The sequence below is a fragment of the Elephantulus edwardii genome, unplaced genomic scaffold, assembly GCF_000299155.1.
Source record: "Elephantulus edwardii isolate Elephantulus edwardi_28Jun2011 unplaced genomic scaffold, EleEdw1.0 scaffold00080, whole genome shotgun sequence".
NCBI lineage: Eukaryota > Metazoa > Chordata > Mammalia > Macroscelidea > Macroscelididae > Elephantulus > Elephantulus edwardii.
In genome coordinates, this window is record NW_006399830.1 from 3,871,136 (window position 1) to 3,886,682 (window position 15,547).

Sequence of the window (15,547 nt, forward strand, 5' to 3'; positions counted from 1 at the left end):
CGGCTCTCCTGACGTGGAGTGGCACTGTGGGACACAGAGTCGTGTCTGCTCATTGGCAGGAGTTACACAGCTGACGTCCCGTTTGAAGAGCTGTGTGTTGACTGAGGGTGTGGGCCGCAGGGACGGACCGTGACCTGGGGTGGGGGTCGGCGCCGTCCTCCCGGTACAGCAGAGCTGAGCTCTGCAGCCTGGACCCTCCCTGGGCTCTGCCATGGGAGCTGCTGTCGTCACCCCGGTGGTGCTGCGTCTCGGTGAGGGTCTTCCTTGTTGGTGCTGACCCTGTTCTTCAGCAGCATGGCCGACCTTCCCCAGGGACGGACCCGCTCTGCAGTGTGTCAGGTTGTTACACGACGTCTGGGCGGCGGCATTTCGAAGGAGCACTCTGGCTGCTTTTTGGCCAAGACACATTCTTTCACAGTCTGTTCTCGGCCAGCCTCTTCAGTTATTCATGGTTTTCAGGTATTTCAGATGTGATGGAAAAGACTGGTTTGGACCGGTACACCTTAGTCTTCAAAACGACGTTTTGCTTTTCAGCACCTTAAAGAGGTCACTGAATCAGACCAGTAGCTGCAGGGGGGCTGCCTCAGGTATTTGCTGCCTGGTCCTGAAGTCCGTCCCTCACTGTGGAAGCTTTCCACCACGTCCTGACCCGGGGTGCCGGGGGGGGCGTGCACCGTGCCAGCTCCTGGGGCTCTGGGCAGAGGTAACCCCTCTTCATCAGCGTGTCGGGCAGCTGGACTTGTGCGGGACACTCACACACCCGGGCCTCATTCCGCTCGCGTGTCGGGCAGCTGGACTTGCGTTGGACTCTTACACACCCGGGCCTCATTCCACTCCAGGGTCAGGGACTCGCTTGTCTTTACTTTGCTGCATTTCTGGCCTTTCTTTTTTATGCTTTCTCACTGTTGTGCTAAAGATCACTCCGTTCCCCAAAGAAAGTGGTGTGTGTTGGTGTCTCTGTATTCAGTTGTTTGAACTTTGAGCTCTGTGAGCTGGGGGACTGAAGGTTGAGTGGGTTCCCTCAGTGGGGACATGAGAGGCTGAGTGAGGGTGCGCTGTTGGACTGTAGTGTCACACAGTGTCCTTCTGTTTCCTTGTATTCCTTGAAGGAGATTCACGAAGCAGGTTGGTTTTCTAGTCCTCTGTCCTGCACGTTTTGTTTTCTGATTAATGGCAGCGCCCACCATGTGGCCCCGCTTTCCCCACATTCTCCCTGTGAGTCTCACTTCACTCAGCCTCTGTCCTGCTCTCCTGCTCCTTCCCATGCGCTGGCTCTATCCTGGGGCCGTTCCTGCTTCTGTGTCTTAGGTGGATATTCTGAGGAATGAGTACCTGTTTGGTGTCACTGGCCACCTTAGAAGGTTTGCCCACTGTTTGACCAACAGTTGAGGCGGGGAGTGAGTTTTGTCCCGGGCTCCAGGGGTGGCGGAAGGCCACAGTCTCTGGGTTCCCTCAGATTTGAAGTGTTCCACGTCTGTCCTGCTCTGTGCAGGATCTTCTGTGATCCCTTTCAGGGTGGCCATGGCGGTAGTGGGCCCATCTGGTTCTGGAAGGCAAAGTTCATGTGGTCCACTAGCCCTTTGGACGGTTTCTCTCTGCCTCCATGCTCTTCTTTCCTGGTCTCTGTTCTAGAGAGGGACCAGGGTTGTGCTGTTGGCAGGCTTAAGACCCAGCTGCTGCTTGCTAAAATAGGATGTGGAAGCTTATTTACAACAGAAAGATGGGCCGGACCCTCCACTGGGATTTATAGCCGCAGAGACACAGGGAGAGCTGCTGGGTCGATGGCCGGAGCTTCCTGTGCTCTGCAGGCCAGTGATCTCCCGGCCCAGGAGCCACAGAAGTTGAGAGCTCTGCCCCCCGTTATTCCCGCTAGAGTATTCCTTCTTGTGCCCTGTCTGCCCCCACGTCCCCCACACACCATAGTTAGTTGAAGGTGGAGAGGCTGGGAATGATTAGAAGACTGGCATCTTCAGGATAGCTGGCTTGATACAAGGCCAGTGCCGCTTCCAGCTCTGCACGTTTTGTTGTGAACGGTCCGTGTTTTCTTAGAGAGGTTTTCCGTTGTGTGACTGCTCACCTCCCGGTGAGCGGTGACCCCGCCACCACTGTTTCCTGCAGGTTTCCTGCCGCGGAAACCCCGGGAGAGGTGCTGCTCCGAGCACAGGCTGCTGGCGTGGAGTCCACGTGGCCGCAGAGGCCTGGGGTTGGGGTTCACATTTTGTCCGGTTGACTGGGCTCCTCCTGAGGCAGCTGCGCCCCATGTTCTAGGTTCCCGTGATGGTAACGCACCGTGAAGTGGCTGGTGGGCTGATGAGCGCCCTTGCACCCTCGAGCTGAGGACGCCCCTCGATGGGGTGCTCCCGCTCGGAAGGCAGGCGTCGCAGGCAAGGTGCTCTGCTGCTGTTGCAGGGGGCTGGTCAGCAGTGGGCACAGTGTGTCACGGGCTGTGTGAGGAGTGGGGGTTTGAGGGGAGTCGTAGCCAGCACTGGAGTTGGGGGTGCGGTGGTGCGTATGTTTTCACTAAAAAAATCCACGAGAATGCTGTGGTTTAAGGGTCCTTTTAAAAGACAAGATTCTCGCTGAGAGCCCTGTGAGCCACGGAGCTGTTCACGTCGTGTCGTCGGGTCAAGCTCAGCGGGCAATAGCCCCACACCAGGGCCGCCTCCCAGCAGCGTGCGCTCGAAGGTCTGCACACACCAAAGAGAAGCAGGGCTGTCACACGGCCGAGTCCAGGGACCCGTGGGTTCTGTTCAGCCGCTCAGTGAAGCCAGTCACCTGTTCTGGTTTCCTACTCCACAGAAAAGTCACATTTGCATGATGTCAGTAAGCATACAACAGAGCAAGATGAAAAATCTTGAAACACTGTCTAAAACGTGGCAGACTAGCAGTGGACATGTGCCGTTGGGAGTGGCATGTCCACAGACCTGCAGTCTGTCATAGCCCCGTATCTTCGATGAGCAGTGAAGCAGACGGGGTGCACTGAAACACCGTTCGCCTGGATTCCACGTTGGAATCCGTGACTGTTAGTCTTTAGATCAGTAGAAAGTTAAGATGGGTTGATCTAAGGAAGAGACTCAGAATTTCATGAGAACTTACTAAGCACGCGGCTTGAATCCAGCTGCTCCTCGGTCACCTGCGCGGCTCAGTGTCACAGAAACCTGTCGGGGGCTGTGTGATGGTTCCAACTCAGCGGCATGTAACACGACTGGAGAGGAGAAAGATCTCGTATTTGACATCCGCACAGGACTTGCTTGTCCTCCGTGGGGAGGCTGGGAAACCCTCAGCCGGCACAGAGCCGGCACTGAAAACCACAGCACACGCTTCTTACAGCCCTGGGTAAAAGAACCAGAAAGACGGTTCCCTTTCACGTCGCTGAAGTTCCATCTTCTGTCTCCTGTCACAGGGCACCGTGATCAGAGTGTTTTCCATCCCAGAGGGACAGAAACTCTTTGAGTTCCGGCGAGGAGTTAAAAGGTAGTGTACCAAAGTCCCGGTGTTCCCTAGGGAAGTGCGTGGGTCTCATCGTGTGCTCCTGGGGGCCAGGCCAGGGAAGCCGAGAAACAGGGAAGCCTCCCGCCTTCAGTTGAGATGAGGAGGCTTCTCACAGCCTGTTGTTGGTGCCGTGGAGTCAGAACAGCGGACCCGTTGGTGATCCTCCAGCAGGTTTTCAGAGGCACTAAGCTAAACGGGAGGAGCTTGCCCATGTTTATCCCACAGAGCAGGTGGTGGATTTGAACTGCATACCTTTGGATTGCCAGCACCACTTGTTGCCACCAGACCACCAAAGCCCCATTGCTCATAAAAAGCTGTTTATGAGTGCACACTGGGCATTCTTTCAGCTCTTTCTAACTGGATATGGTTATCTGGATTTGGGCAGAGCCCGGAGAGCCAGGCCCTGGGGCGGTGCTGAGGCCAAGCTGACTCTGGGGCGCGCCTGAGCTGCCTCGCTTAATTCCCCATCTGTCCATCCTCCCTGTCTTCTGCACACTCTGCCTGGGTGAATGCTGCCCTTTTGATCTTAGTGGTTAGTATTAGGAGTCTGTACCTCCCTGCTGTGTTGGTTCACCTGTCATTTGGTTGAAAGTTGAGTCACACAGTGAATTCTGTTCCAGGCTCAAAGGTGACTGAGCCTTGGTCTTAGGAGTTCTGCTGCTCTCAGTCTGCCTGGGAATCCTGGTCTTCTATATTAATTTGGGGGGTTTGTCTCCCCTTTCTCGCCCCCTTTGTCCAGTACCTCCTCCCCTGGTTCTCTCACCAGTCCATGCTGGAGCCACGCACCATCTAGTTCTGATGTCATGCGCGTGCCTTGGCCTGGGCTTAGCCTTTGGACATTATTCTGTCGTTCTTCTGAGAGGCTCCTGGACAGATGTGAGAGGATGTCAGTGGACTGGAGGCGGCCTGCTGTGGGGCCTTCTCCTATGACGGTGTCCCCTGACTGAGTCCTCTTCCTGTTCCAGGTGCGTCAGCATCAGCTCCCTGGCCTTCAGCATGGACGGCATGTTCCTCTCTGCGTCCAGCAACACAGAAACTGTGCACATCTTCAAACTCGAGACTGTGAAGGAGAAGTGAGTGCCAGGAGGTGTCCCAGGAAGGCTGGGCCCGCTGCTCCCAGCATGCACTGCCTGGGTGGGGGCGGGATGAGGACACTGGCTAGTGAGGAGTGTCGTTGTTGGGTGCTGTGCAGTTGGTGTCCTCCCACACTGTCCCCATGCATGACCACAGAACTGTCCCAGAGCCTGGCTGAATGTCATCTCTCTGGTCTGTGGGAGCAGACCACTGGGCCCTTCCACTACAAAGCCCCCATGGGCTCAAACTGGCCACCTTCTGGTTACCAGCCAGGTGCTTAACCACTGTGCCACCAGGGCTCCTATGAGTAAAGAATAAACCACAAAGCCCGCTGCTTCAAGTTGGTTCCAGCTCATGAGTTTCTAGGCTGTGACTCTTCTGAGAGGAGACTGCCCATCTTTCTCCTGAAGAGCAGCTGGTGAGTTTGAACTGCCAGCCTTTTAGTCCAAAGCCTGGTCACGTCACATACTACCCCACCAGGGTTCCCTCAGTAGAGAACAAGGACCAGCAGATTGGAGCTCAGTTGAGAAAGCTCTTTCCCCCTCCTTTATAATGGTGCTCAAACATGGCAAGTCTGCATGAGAAGGATGGAGTGGGGCTCGAACCACTTCCTGAGAAGCTCCCGTCCTCCCCTAGTACAGGTGCGGCTCCCTGGCGCGTATACGGGGTGTCTGTGTGGGGTGTCCTTGGTGTGCCTGAGTGCCCTTGTAACCCACCTGCACGTCAGCCGGGAGCTGGGCTGTGTCACCTGGGAAGCGTCGCTGTAACTCAGGCATGATGGTGACGGAGCACCTGCCTTCAGCTGCTTTAGCGTGTGCCCGCTGGTGTCGCGAGCAGAACTCAGACTGATGGCAGGTGCACGCCAGGGAGTGGCCAGGCAGCAGGAGAGCCTCAGCCCTCACACTTGTGCCCACTTGACCCACACATCAGAAAGAGCTGGAGGGCTCATCGATTGGCCCCTGTTGTCCTCATACTTGCCAAGGTGCCCTGGTAGCACAGTAATTAAGCATTCACTGGTGACCAGAAGATCTGCAGTTCTGAGGGAGGAAAGCTCTTACCATCTGCTCCTGTAAAGACTGCAGTCCACGATCCCTGCGGTGGGTCATCAGCAGTCCAGCCCCAAAGGAGCTCGGCCCTGTCTACTGCTAAGGCCTCAGGGGGCGTCTCCCCTCCCTCTTAGGGGAGACAGGCCACAGGGCCTCAGGAGGCGAGTTCCCTGGAGGGGACCTCGGGCTTGGAGGCGAGTCCCAAGGAAGGGACCTCGGGCCCGGAGGACGCCTGCCTCTCTTGTCTTGGCGGGTAGGTGATCTCTGCTTCAAGTGTCAGGCTGACCCTCCTCTCCGTGGGAGGGGGTGGGGTGGGTCTCACCTGAGCTCTGTCATCTGAACACCTGTCCCTTGTCCAGACCCCAGGAGGAGCCCACCACCTGGACTGGCTACTTCGGGAAAGTGCTCATGGCCTCCACGAGCTACCTGCCCTCACAGGTCACGGAGATGTTCAACCAGGGCAGGGCCTTTGCCACTGTCCGCTTGCCCTTCTGCGGCCATAAGAATATCTGCTCTTTGGCCACGTGAGTAATCCCCCTGGTGTCCCATGTCCTCAGGACACCACCGAGGAAGAACTCCCTAGGGTCAGGGTGGGAGGGAGGAGCCAGCATGCAACTCCTGCAGTGGACACGTCATTCCAGCGGGTCGTCCTTCCATTTCTATGGAAAGTATTAGGTGCTAATGAGAAGTCTTTGATTTGAACTACAAGAGCAGAGGAAGACTCATCCATGCCCTGCACATGCAGAAGACACAGCCTTGCTCAGTGCACTGTGCAGAGAACTGGAAGTGCCTGTCGCAGAAGATCGAGGGTACAGTCTTTGTGTAGATTGCCTGTCGACATCAGGAAGACAAGAAATCTTCACCATCAGGCCAGTAAGCAACGTTATGAAAGAATTGAAGTGCTGCCGATTTCATCTTGCTCCAGTCCACACTCGACACCCTTGGCGCTAGCAGTCTGAGAATCTGCTGTCAGGGCCCTCTCCAGAGTGCTGAAGAGCAGAGATGTCATTGCAAGACCAACATGCACCTGATCCAGGCCGTGGTCTTCTCAGCTCCTCACTCTACATCTGAGAACTAGACAGCGAAGAAGAATGACAGAAGCGGCTGCTGTGCCTCCGACTGGTGGTGCTAGAGAAGAGTCTGAACACACGTGGGCTGCCAGAAGACAAGCAGGTCTGTCCTGGAGAGCGTGGAAGCAGAGTGCGTGCCCCGTGGAAGGAAGGATGGTCAGAGTCCAGCTCACGTACTGTGGGCATGTCGTCAGGAGAGGCCGGTCCTTGGGGAAGGACCTCATGCTGGGAAGACCTTGACCAGGTGGATTGACAGTGCTTGTGCCGAGGCAGCCGTGGTGAGGTTGGCTTAGGGGAGGGCAAGGTTCAGAGCCATTGTTCTAGGCTCACCATGTGTCGCTTGACGGCACGTAACGGTGCCAGCTTGCCCACACTGAACCCGATTTGGCTGATAAAGGGAACCATCTCCCAGGGTCTCAGTCCCTATTCTAGCACGCCGTGGGGGAAGTGCGATCAGAACGCGCAGGCTGGGAGCAGTCTGAGTCTTCGCTGGGATTGGCCCTGGAGAGACCAGCTTTCCACCTCGGCACCCCTTCACAATTCCATGAGCTCCACGGGCACTGTGCTTTCGTCAGACTAGCAGAGCTGGAAGTGACAACGTTTAGAGAAAGAGGGAGGCTGGTCTCACTGAGGTCAGGATTTATTCAGGCCTGTGGTCAGCTGGTGGGAGCATGGCAAGTACCGCTGTCCCTTCTGATCCATGGATCACCAGGCACTTAGGGAACACGTCAGCTTGTGGGGGCTCCTCCCCTCTCCGTGCTGAAGGCTCCTCAGTCTTCATGAGTGTGCTGGTCCTTGGGAGAAGCTCGACCAGATGAATGTGGCGTCAGGATTGGTCATGCAGATCACACAGACGGTGTTTGCCGAAAGTGAAGACTTAGAGCACTTAATGAAGCCCAGAGATTAGAGCCTGGGAGATGAGTTCTCTCACGCCCTGAGGAAGCGAACGTCTTCATCAGTGGACCAGGAGGAAGGAGGGACTGACGCTGTGGAGGATTCCATTTCACTTGGGTCCACAAAACACCTACGGTAGTCAGAACATCAAGATATGTTGGATTAGAGAAATCTGCTGTCAAGGAGCTCTTCAGGGTCTTGAGAAGAGCAAGGGTGTCCATTTAAAGACTGAGGTGCAGCTGACTCAACCCACAGTATTTTTTTTTAACCATGTGAAAGGGTCAGAAACAATTGAATATTTTATTTATAAAGTGTTGGAAGATGAAATAACCACATAAAAGGTACTTAAAATTTTTTTTAAAAAAAGGTACTTAAAATACACTCTCTTGTGAACCACAGCCTATAAATATAACTAACACGATATACAGAATAAACAACAAAATATAAACCAGTAAGCAGGAACAAGACTGTTGGGGCAAAGAGGCAAAGCTCTAATATGTTAATTGAATGATAAAAACAAAATTCTTTGAGGTAATACAGACTCAGTAGCTGAAAGCTTATCATGGCCCAGGTGAGCCCTTTGGAAGACTTAAAGAGTCCAGCCCACTATAAACACCATTTGAAGACTTAAAAAAAATAAGATTACATAAACCCAGTATATTTGGTGACAAGCCCTTTCAAGGGGACATTCTCTAAGGACATTTCAAATTGTTTAGGGAATTGTATTTAGACAAATATCTTTGAAAAGAGCACTAAGTTACGTCAGTTAATAACTTAATAACCAGTGTGTAAACCCAGCAGTCCACTTCCTCCATCTGCTGGGGGCCTCAGTTTACCCATCTGTTACTTAGAAAAAGAAAAAGCATGCTTCCTAAGGTCCTTTCAGGGTCCAAGCTAACATCCTATGCTGTTGGTTATTTGATATAAAAGTCTTCAGGGTGGCGGGGGGAGAGGGCTGGGCAGGTAGAGAAGTGCAGCAATGAATGAATGGAAATCCAGATGCTCTGTAAATGTTCATTAAAATTATAAAAAAAAAAAAAAAGTCTGGTGGCAAGCATAGAAAAAAACCAAGAAGGAAAAAGAACTAAGTATGAGTCTTTGGAAAAGACAGAAGCAGTATCTTTTCGACTTTTAAATTCTGCCCCTTTTCCAGAAAGCTGGCATGGTTTCCTTATCACCGCTGGCTGCGAGTGTGGGCGAATGCCTCCTGCTCCACACAGCTTCTTTCCTCTCGGAGCTGCCTGAGCGTCTCGGCCAGGGATCCTTGACCCTCAGACTAGCCCTTGTAACGACTCGCCTTCCAGCTCTGCACGGCTAACCCTGTCACCACCCGCCTCAGGCTTGCTCGCTCCCTCAAGCTGTGATATTTAAGTGGTTTTACATACAGGTGAAAGTTGGACAGAGAAGGAGGATGACAGAAGGGTCAGAGCCTTTGAATTGTGGTATTGGTGACGGGGACTGAATGTCCCTCAGACGGGCTGCCGAGAGAGCAGCAAGTCCATCTTAAGAGATGCCACCAGCGTGTTCCCTCAAGCTGGAGACGGCCAGCTTCCTCTCACACACTCTGGGCATGTTTCCTGGAGGAGCCGGGCCTTGGAAGAAGACCCACTTTCTTAAGAAGACTCTGAGTGACGTGGATAGACCCGCCGGCTGCAGCCGTGGCCTGGAGCGTGTCAGGACGTGAGGGGGTGCGGGTGGAACCCGACTCAGTCTGTTCCTCAGGGTCATTGTGAGTCGCAGTGGACTTCACAGCTCCTAACAGCATGGTCCTGAAATCTGCTCTCTTCCCACTAGAATCCAGAAGATTCCCCGACTGCTGGTGGGCGCCTCTGATGGCTACCTGTACATGTACAACCTGGACCCCCAGGAGGGGGGCGAGTGCACCCTGATGAAGCAGCACAGGTGAGGTGACGAGAGCTGGGACGACAGGAGGGCTTCCGAGCTTCACCCCCAGGGAGAGGTGGTGGCCGGTGGCAGTAGACAGCAGCAGCGCTGTGCACCACACGTCCTCTTACCCAGGGGCGGGCCTGACGTCCTGGGGGGTGGGCGCTGGACATCTGCTCCTAACGAGGGGGACCCCCAAGAAGCTTTCTCTTGATAGTTGTCCTTAGAGGTGAAATGACCCCAAGAGTGAGCCTGCACCGGCAGGGACCTGCAGAAGCGGGTGGTGCCTGGCTGCCGTTGCTGATGGCTGCAGAATGGAGCTCTGGAGAGGGTCCTGGATGGAGTGGGGAAGGGCGGGACTCAGGATCATAAATCCAGCCACGCCTGCTGGCCTCAGACACTGCTGGACCCCAGGAGCTGGGCCCTCGGTCACCGTGGAGCGTAGGGTGCACTCCGCCGTGTGGCTCAGCTTTCTGCCACGTGGTACACAGGTCACAGGCTGATCAGCAGAACAAGGACTGTCGTTCATGCCGTGTTAGTGCTGTAAAGATCTGTATGAATGAGTGAACAGAAAATCATTTTCACTCAGAAGCACAATTAAAACACTTAGTAAAGGAAGATAGACTTGTCTGATGATCATAACATCAGAGAAGGAGTCGATCCTTCCAACAGCTTTGGTTAAAAGGGCCGAAAGCGCAGAAGGCTGGAAGGGACAGGGTAGATGGAAAAGGGGGTGCACGGTGGATGTGGGGTGGGTGTGGGGTGAGTGCTGTTCCCACGGGCGCTGCAGTCAGAAAACCGTGTGTAGCATTCTGAGTGGGGAACCAGCTCCGACGCGTCCCTCTGCATCGGTGAGGGAGGGATGGAGGAACGCGGTGAGGGGCTCTGAGCCTCGGCCGGCCGGCCCCTCCACATCGAGCAGGACGCTGATGTTCCGCCGTCCTGGGTCAGGAGCACCCCGTGGGCGTCACACAGACTGCGAGGCTCACTGCTGTGTCCTTCTGTCCCAGGCTGGATGGCAGCATGGAGACGGCCAGTGAGATCCTGGACTCAGCCTCCCAGGAGTGCCCCTTGGTCACCCAGCCGTACAGCACAGCCACTATGAAAGCCACTTATGTGCCTGCCTCCCCGACGCGACCTGGGAAGGGCTGTGACGCTCAGCTGGAAGGTAGGTCCCTCGGCGGCCACAGCAGCAACTTCCGCTTGAGCTTGGTGCCTCCTGCTTCCGTGGAAAAGGACGTGAGCGTTCCCGAGATGTAAACCGGAGCAGCCAGGCACCGCTCCGAGGAGCTGTTCACTCCCAGAGGCCTCGGGGGGGGCACACTGCTACCGGCAGGGTAGCCAGGCCCCGCAGACAGCCTCACCTTTGAGGTCTCTGAACTGCTGATGTTTAGGGGAACAGCCACTTCCTTAATCTCTGCACCACCAGGGCTAACTAGGCAGGCCTTATAAACAAGGATTTCCAAGACTGCTTGAGGCAGAATTTATTTAAGTTTTTGAAGAAGACGACCACTGTAGTTCCACCTGGTCTGGTACAAGTTTGTGGTGCTGAGACTTGCCGCTGCTTCACAGAGCGGCTGGCCAGTCTGCAGTACAGAGCAGATGAGGCCAGCACCTGCTGGGTGGGGGCCCCAGGCGTGGTGTCACAGCGAGAGTCTCATCTGTTCCCTGTGCTCTCTGGGGAGGACACACGGCCTGTCACAGGGTCTCGTCCGTGCCCTGTGCTCTCCGGGGAGGACACACGGCCTGTCGCCCGCGTGTGTCGGCGTGGGGCTGTACCACACATTTCTCCTGGCTGGCTTTCTAGAACACACCTGTCGCCTCGTGTTCTGAGGCACTCAGGTAGACTTGAACCACCAACCCCTCAGTTACGGCATGGTGAGCAGCACTCAGCTCCTACACAGACGTCATCGCCCCACCTTTGGTCTTTTCGTGGAGCAGCTGGAGGACTCAAGCCACTGACCTTTTGGTTACTTAAACCACCACACCACCAGGCCCTCTCCTTCCCGAGTAGCTGCCACACCCAAGTTGGTGTGGCTGATTCTGACTCCTGGTCCCCCTCCATCGGGCGTGGGGGGCTGTCAACGGGAGACTGCCTCACCCTTGTCCTGCAGAGGCCTGAGCGGGCCCCAGGCTGCCCTTTGCTGTGGCAGCCCGGCCAGTTGCACACAGCACCCTGGGCTGCCTTCTCACCACTCCAGCTCCAAGCAGCCCCGACTCTGCTCCGTGGAAACTTGGGGCACACATGGTGGTTTGTAGTAGTTACTATTGATGTGTGTCGGAGCATTGTTACAGTTGTGTTAAGATAGAGATGTTCTGTGCGCCCAGAAGTATCTCCTTAACGTTCTCTGTGCTTAGAAGAGGCAGCCCTCCCTCAGTCTCCATCCCCGCCGTTGCCTGAGACAGTTTCCTAGACAGGCCATGTTCTGTGCTCCGTTCCCAGGGCCTTGCCTTCGTCTTCCTCCCAGTTGTGGTTCCGTATTTGTGTTCAGTAAATCTCGTTGAATGTTTAAAACACCAACAAAACAAGACAAGCATTTGGCTCAGTGTCGTCAGATGTGAACTCTGAACCCTGCCGTGCCACCTTGGGTCCAGATCCGACGGAGGGAACTTGGTAGCGGTCCAGGCAATGCCAGGAAGCCTTGCGGGGGCAGCTCTCCAGGTCTTGACGGTGCAGCGCGTGGGTTCACACGGCCAGCCTGTGGGTTCACCTGAGCGCTTAGCCGCTGTGCCCCCACTGCCTCCTGTTGGAGACGAGATTGTGTTCCTGAGGTCAGTCCCAGGCCTGTGTGTGACGTCCTCTGATCTCTCCACAGCCTACACAGACGACCTGGGCGCTGTGGGCGGCGCCTGTCTGGAGGAAGAGACTGGTGCCCTGCGGCTGGACGAGGACAGTGAGCATCCTCCCATGATCCTTCGGACAGACTGAACCTGGCAGTGAACTCTGACCCGGAAGCAGCGTGGCCGGGGCATGGACCTGGTGTGCGGACCTGGTGTGCCGCTGTGGACTCTGCCCTGTGTTGGGGCGAAGGCGGCAGCCTCGGGCAGAGTGTAGACGTAGTCTTCTTCCGTACTGCTAAGAAACACACCTTTCACTTCAGTGGCTTCCACTTCCGCTTATGAGTTTGAGCTTTTGGGGCTATTTGGTTTTGGGGGTTTTGTTTTATTGTTTTGTTTTGTTTTGTTTTGCCAAAAATAACCCTTTGGTGAAGCCTTGGACCCCTCCTCGCTTTGCATGTGTTCATGTGCCAAGCCGGCGTATGAGAGCTAGAAGCCCCGCGGGCAACGGCTCCGTGCTCGGGCCTGTGCAGCGACGCTGTCGGGGAGGCCCAGGCCTGACGGCGGCTGGTCACGTGCAGGGCCTGTCCCAGCCCTCCGTCCTGCTCTGCTCAGGTCCCGGGCTCTCCTCCACCGTGGACTTTGTCTCTGATCGTGCTTGCCACGCAGCACATGGACTCAGAAGAGCCGTTGCAGTGGCCAGGGACGAGCGGGGCCCTGGGGAGAGTGGCGGGAAGGCGTCGTTGTCCTTCGGGTCATTAAATGAGCGGACCTTGGTCCCGGCCTGTGGCTTTTCTTAAGCACGGCCGTAGCTCCTCCTGTCACAAGCACAGGGTTCACATTTGAGGAGGAGCTGCATCGTCCCCTGCCCCGAGTGGCCGGGCTGGGTCCTGCACTGTGTCAGAGTGAGGAGAAAGCTAGAAACCCAAGAGAAGTGGGCAGGGAGCACCTCGGGCCCCAGGTGTCTATGTGCCTTTTTGAGTCGACTCTTCCAGAACCCATCAGGCAGAGTACTGAGCGCACGCGATTGTGAGTTTTCAGTATTTGCCTCGCTGCCCTTGTTCCTGTTCACAGGATTCAGACACCCTCCGTTCCCTCGGGTCTGCCCCTGCACCTGGCACGCCGAGGGTGGCCGCTGGTGCTGCTTTCCAGAGCTTTCTCCTGTGGCCAGGCCCAGGCTGTGGCTTGTGCTGAGCAAGGACACGTGGAGGTATTTCTGGAAGGCACGGAGCTGCCTGCAGTGGACAGCGTGTGCCCACAATGACAGCTGGCGCAAGTGGCCTGGACTGTCCCTTCCGATCAAGACTGGGTGTGTCCCAGCCGGGGTCTGAAGATGTGGGCACAGCAGTGTCCACAGCACAGCGAGTTTGTTTCCCGGAGACTCGGAGGGCCTGACCATGGACAGGCTTGACCGGGCCGGGACCCGGCGTGGTGGTGTGGGGCTAGAGGGCTGCCCTCCCTCGCTGGCTTGGAGGTGACACGTTGGGCGTGAGTGCGTGGTAGTGGGGCCAGATGGAAGACCCCATGGCTGGTTTGTGGACTCCCAACAGGCGGGCGCTCTCGGGGGATGGCACCAAGCATTTAGGTGTGGGCGTCCGCAGGCTTGGCTGACCGCTCAGGGCGTGTGCTGTTTCTCGTGGCCATCTCGACATATTCCAGGTTGACTCTGCTGTCTCTCTCTCCTGTGACGATCTGGCTAGAAAGATGGGCTCCCTTGGCCTGTGGCCCCTCTCCTGGGCGCCCCGCAGAGCCCCCAGGCCTCGTCCGTCCACTTCCCGGTCAGTGAGGTAGTTCACGGTGTCCGTGCAGACGACGAGGGTTGTCCATGCTTGCTGAGCAGTCCTCCCCTCTGTGATGGGGTCCGCACCACCTGGGAGGGGACCCCTCGGGTGTGGGGGAGTGGAGCGCGGCATGGGAGCCCGTCGGGGGCTGGCCAAACCAGTCACACAAGCAATTTGTTGGACTCCAAACTAGACACTAATGCGGATTGTTTCGGGTTTTTGGTTTTTTGGGGTTTTTTTTAATTCCAAACTCCAGTATCAATAATGGGGCCAGGGGGTGGGAGGGAAATTACTTCATGGCCGAGTGAATTGGGACCAAACCTTTTGTATTTTCTATAACTCTGGAACCTGGAGTCGAGGACCGATTGCCGTCCAGGGGCAGGGCGGCCACAGGACAGGAGGGTGGACGAGGCTGGGCAGCCTACCTCACAGGGCTGTTGTGAGGTCGCCATGATCCATGTACCCTGCAGGGGGCGCCCAATAAACGTTCAAACCCGAGTCCTGGGAGTGACCGGTGCGGTTTGTTCTGGGCAGCAGGAACGAGGCCGTGTCGCAGGCGTGGCTGCCACCCTGTGTGCCCAGGCCTGCGTGCGCAGAGCTGAGGGCGGGCCCACTGGGCAGCCAGGGCGCTGGTGGGGCCAGAGGGGCTGGAAGGATCAGGAGAAGTTGTTTCCAACCAAATAGGATTGCCCTGTGTTCACCCCTAAATCTGAGGCTACAGACCCAGGGAGCCTAGCCAGGCTCAGGATGACCACCCCACTTTCTCAAGGTGTCAGCCGTATCAGAGAGCAAGTGCTGGGACTCCCTGCTTTTTGAGAACAAGACGGGGCGAGGGAGAGAACTTCTGGTCGTCTCGTTGGAGACAGTGGGCCACAGCCAGCAGAGACCGGGATGCCCACAAGGCACCAACCCAGTGGGGGAGTGACCGCGTCCTGCTGGCCCCGTGTCTCCTGCCCCAGAGCTGGGGGCCGGGCTGTGCTCACCCGCTGGATGGCAGTGTCCCATGACCCCAGCTCTGGACCCGGGCCGAGCGGGGAGTTAGGGCAGGGCCAGTTCCAGACCATTAGGGCAGCTCGCTGGTCTCAGCACCGGTAACCACCACGTTGACGCTCCCGTACAAGCGTGCAATCTCCTGAGGACCATGAGATGTTGCAGAAATGACCAAAGTGTGACACAGGGACAGGGAATGAGCTGGTGCTGGGAGGACAGGGCCAGGTGGGCCTGCCCAGCGCAGGGTCACCAGGACGCTCTGTGGGAAGCTCAGTGGAGCGTGGCCACCCTGGGCATCGCACAAGCTTGGCCAGCACAGGCAGGCCACTGGTGCAGAGTCTGTTCCACTTGTGGAGACCCACCATGGGCCAGCTGAACTGTGCTCAGGGGCCTGCTTCAGTGGTTGGGCTTCTCTGGTGTGGATGGCAGTCACCAGGCCTTTCCTCCACTGCACCTCTTGGACTTTGAGTCCCCAGTCTCTAGATTTGTAGCTGGGCTACTATGCCGACCACACCCAGGAAGGGCCCGCTGGGGGGGA

General features: G+C 56.4%; 1 protein-coding gene across 2 annotated transcripts in view; it reads left to right on the forward strand.

The window, feature by feature from the left end:
• The window catches only part of WIPI2 (WD repeat domain, phosphoinositide interacting 2), a 36,786-nt gene extending 24,397 nt beyond the window's left edge, over positions 1-12,389 (forward strand). Inside the window, exons 7-12 of one of the 2 annotated variants that reach the window (XM_006889616.1) lie at positions 3,404-3,474; positions 4,458-4,565; positions 5,972-6,136; positions 9,371-9,478; positions 10,471-10,610; positions 12,277-12,389. In XM_006889616.1, coding sequence (XP_006889678.1) covers positions 3,404-3,474; positions 4,458-4,565; positions 5,972-6,136; positions 9,371-9,478; positions 10,471-10,610; positions 12,277-12,389 — 705 coding nt within the window. The remainder of the gene's footprint in view (positions 1-3,403; positions 3,475-4,457; positions 4,566-5,971; positions 6,137-9,370; positions 9,479-10,470; positions 10,611-12,276) is intronic. The other variant, XM_006889617.1, reaches the window with a different exon arrangement.
• The last annotated feature ends 3,158 nt before the right edge of the window (positions 12,390-15,547 follow it).